Raw genomic sequence first — 2,000 nt, forward strand, 5'->3', positions numbered from 1 at the left:
TACAAAAGTGACATTAATTCCAAAAGGCCCCATTCAAATTCTGACATGTAAACATGTCTTAGCTAATCACAACAAGAACAGCCATGTGACTTTAGAAATCCCACCACAATTCTCTTCTCTGTAACTCCAACGCAAGTAAGTGTAACCTTCGCGTCCAATAAATTCTAACACGCTTTCTTCTGCTCTCAAGCCAAATAATACTAATAACAATAATATAATGTAATAATAAAAAAAAATCAAATATATTACTACTATCTTGTCGAGCAATTCTCAGTCTAGTTCTTGTCCCTATAAAACCCCTCACAATGCACTCACTTTTGTCTGAACATAACAAATAAAACATTTCACTCCAACAAATTGTTTTAACATTAACAAATGGCCAGGGACAGTTTTTCTTCAGTCGCAAGCCACTTGAAGATGGCACTAATAACGAAGATGAAGTTTGTCTTGCTCAGCTTCAAGCTATGCAAATGGCGTTTCTCAAAGAATACAATGAGAAATCACGCCGGAAGGCGAAGTCGGAGCTTTAATGGCGGCGGTCGACGGGGCTTGTGTGGCTGCCTTGAAGATGATGTTAAGAGTTCTAGCATGATCAGAAGGCTGCAGAGGACTAGAAGTAGTGCTCATGCTAATTCCAACTATGATTATGATGATGATGATTATGATTATGATTATGATGATGTTGATCGGAGGGCTGAGATTTTTATCAACAATTTTCGATCCCGGCTATTAATGGAAAGAGAGGTTTCTTTGAAGCTAAGGTACTGCGAAAGGGAATAGCTTGAATGGAGAAGTTAAAAGGGAAATTTATTGCTTTCAAGTACGATTTTATTTCTTTGGTTTAAAGTTGTTGCATTTTCATTTGGTTCTTGGTGAAATTTTGGCATACTGTGTAGTAGATATTGATTGGTTAGAGACAGATTGGTGGCTACTTTGTTTTTATTAATTGGCTATTTGAACATTCCATAGCAAATAAATAAACATTAAGTTCCTTCAAGGCCCTATATGTTAGACTCTAACATTGTTCAATTTTATGATTCATTTGTGCCCTAATTCTTACATTTATAAAACTCCCCTTTTAGTCAGAATTTGTTGTTTTGGAATATATATATTATCAAACCCAGACCCCTAATTATTTTTGAGAAGGCACTATCACCAACTAAATCAAAATCTTAAAAAACAATATTATAATATAAAAATAACATTCCTGTTAGAAAAGGCCAAAGGATAGTTCTTTTAGTAACAATGCCCACATATTCAATAGTATATGGGACCAACTGAAACAAACTAGTAAAACCTTAGTAACTAACTGCGTGACGTTTTAAAAGTCAAAGATTAAAGTGGGATTGAAATTAAATCTCAAAGACCATTTATGCGATTAACTCATAATATGTAGTAGAAAATAGTAATCTAAAAAAGAAAGAGTAGAGAATAAACTATTCCAGTGCCAACCTAGTTGCTCCTATGTAGGTGGATTTTATACCATAAAATTAGAATCCCCATTCCAATTTCACAAATTTTGCTAACTTTATAACTTATTAGTATATTTCAACAGAAACATTTGTAATGAATGTACAATTTACAAATATACCAACAAATTGCAAACAAAAATTAATCAGGTATGACCAAACACACTGTGCCCATATCTTTATCATAGAGATTATTCTAAAATCTCCATTTTCACCCTACTTAACTTGCTTCTCTCATTACATGAATCTCTTTCTTTTTGCACCCCATCACTTGGCTGCAGATTCATAATCAATGACAGTCTCAAAGGCACCAACCAAAGCCTTAACCTTGTTCTTCCTCTTCTCCAAGAGCTTACTAGCAGTCTCTTCAATCACATCATTATATGCCACTTGAGATTCCTTCTTCCCACCACCTTGTGCTGATTTCTTCACAATTCCTTCTGATTTTGTCTCTGAAGTATTTCCTAAATCCTCCACATTCTCATCACTAATTTCTCCTATTTCCTTTGACTTAACCCCGTCCTCTTTCCC

At 34.6% G+C, this 2,000-nt stretch overlaps 1 protein-coding gene across 1 annotated transcript; it reads left to right on the top strand.

Annotated features, from left to right (window-relative positions):
- The first annotated feature begins 375 nt into the window (after window positions 1-375).
- Window positions 376-780, top strand: LOC21383898. Its single transcript, XM_010114896.1, has one exon. It carries the CDS (start codon window positions 376-378, stop codon window positions 778-780), a length of 405 nt encoding a protein of 134 aa, XP_010113198.1.
- The last annotated feature ends 1,220 nt before the right edge of the window (window positions 781-2,000 follow it).

The sequence above is a fragment of the Morus notabilis genome, unplaced genomic scaffold (genome assembly GCF_000414095.1).
Source record: "Morus notabilis unplaced genomic scaffold, ASM41409v2 C11449225, whole genome shotgun sequence".
Taxonomy (NCBI): domain Eukaryota; kingdom Viridiplantae; phylum Streptophyta; class Magnoliopsida; order Rosales; family Moraceae; genus Morus; species Morus notabilis.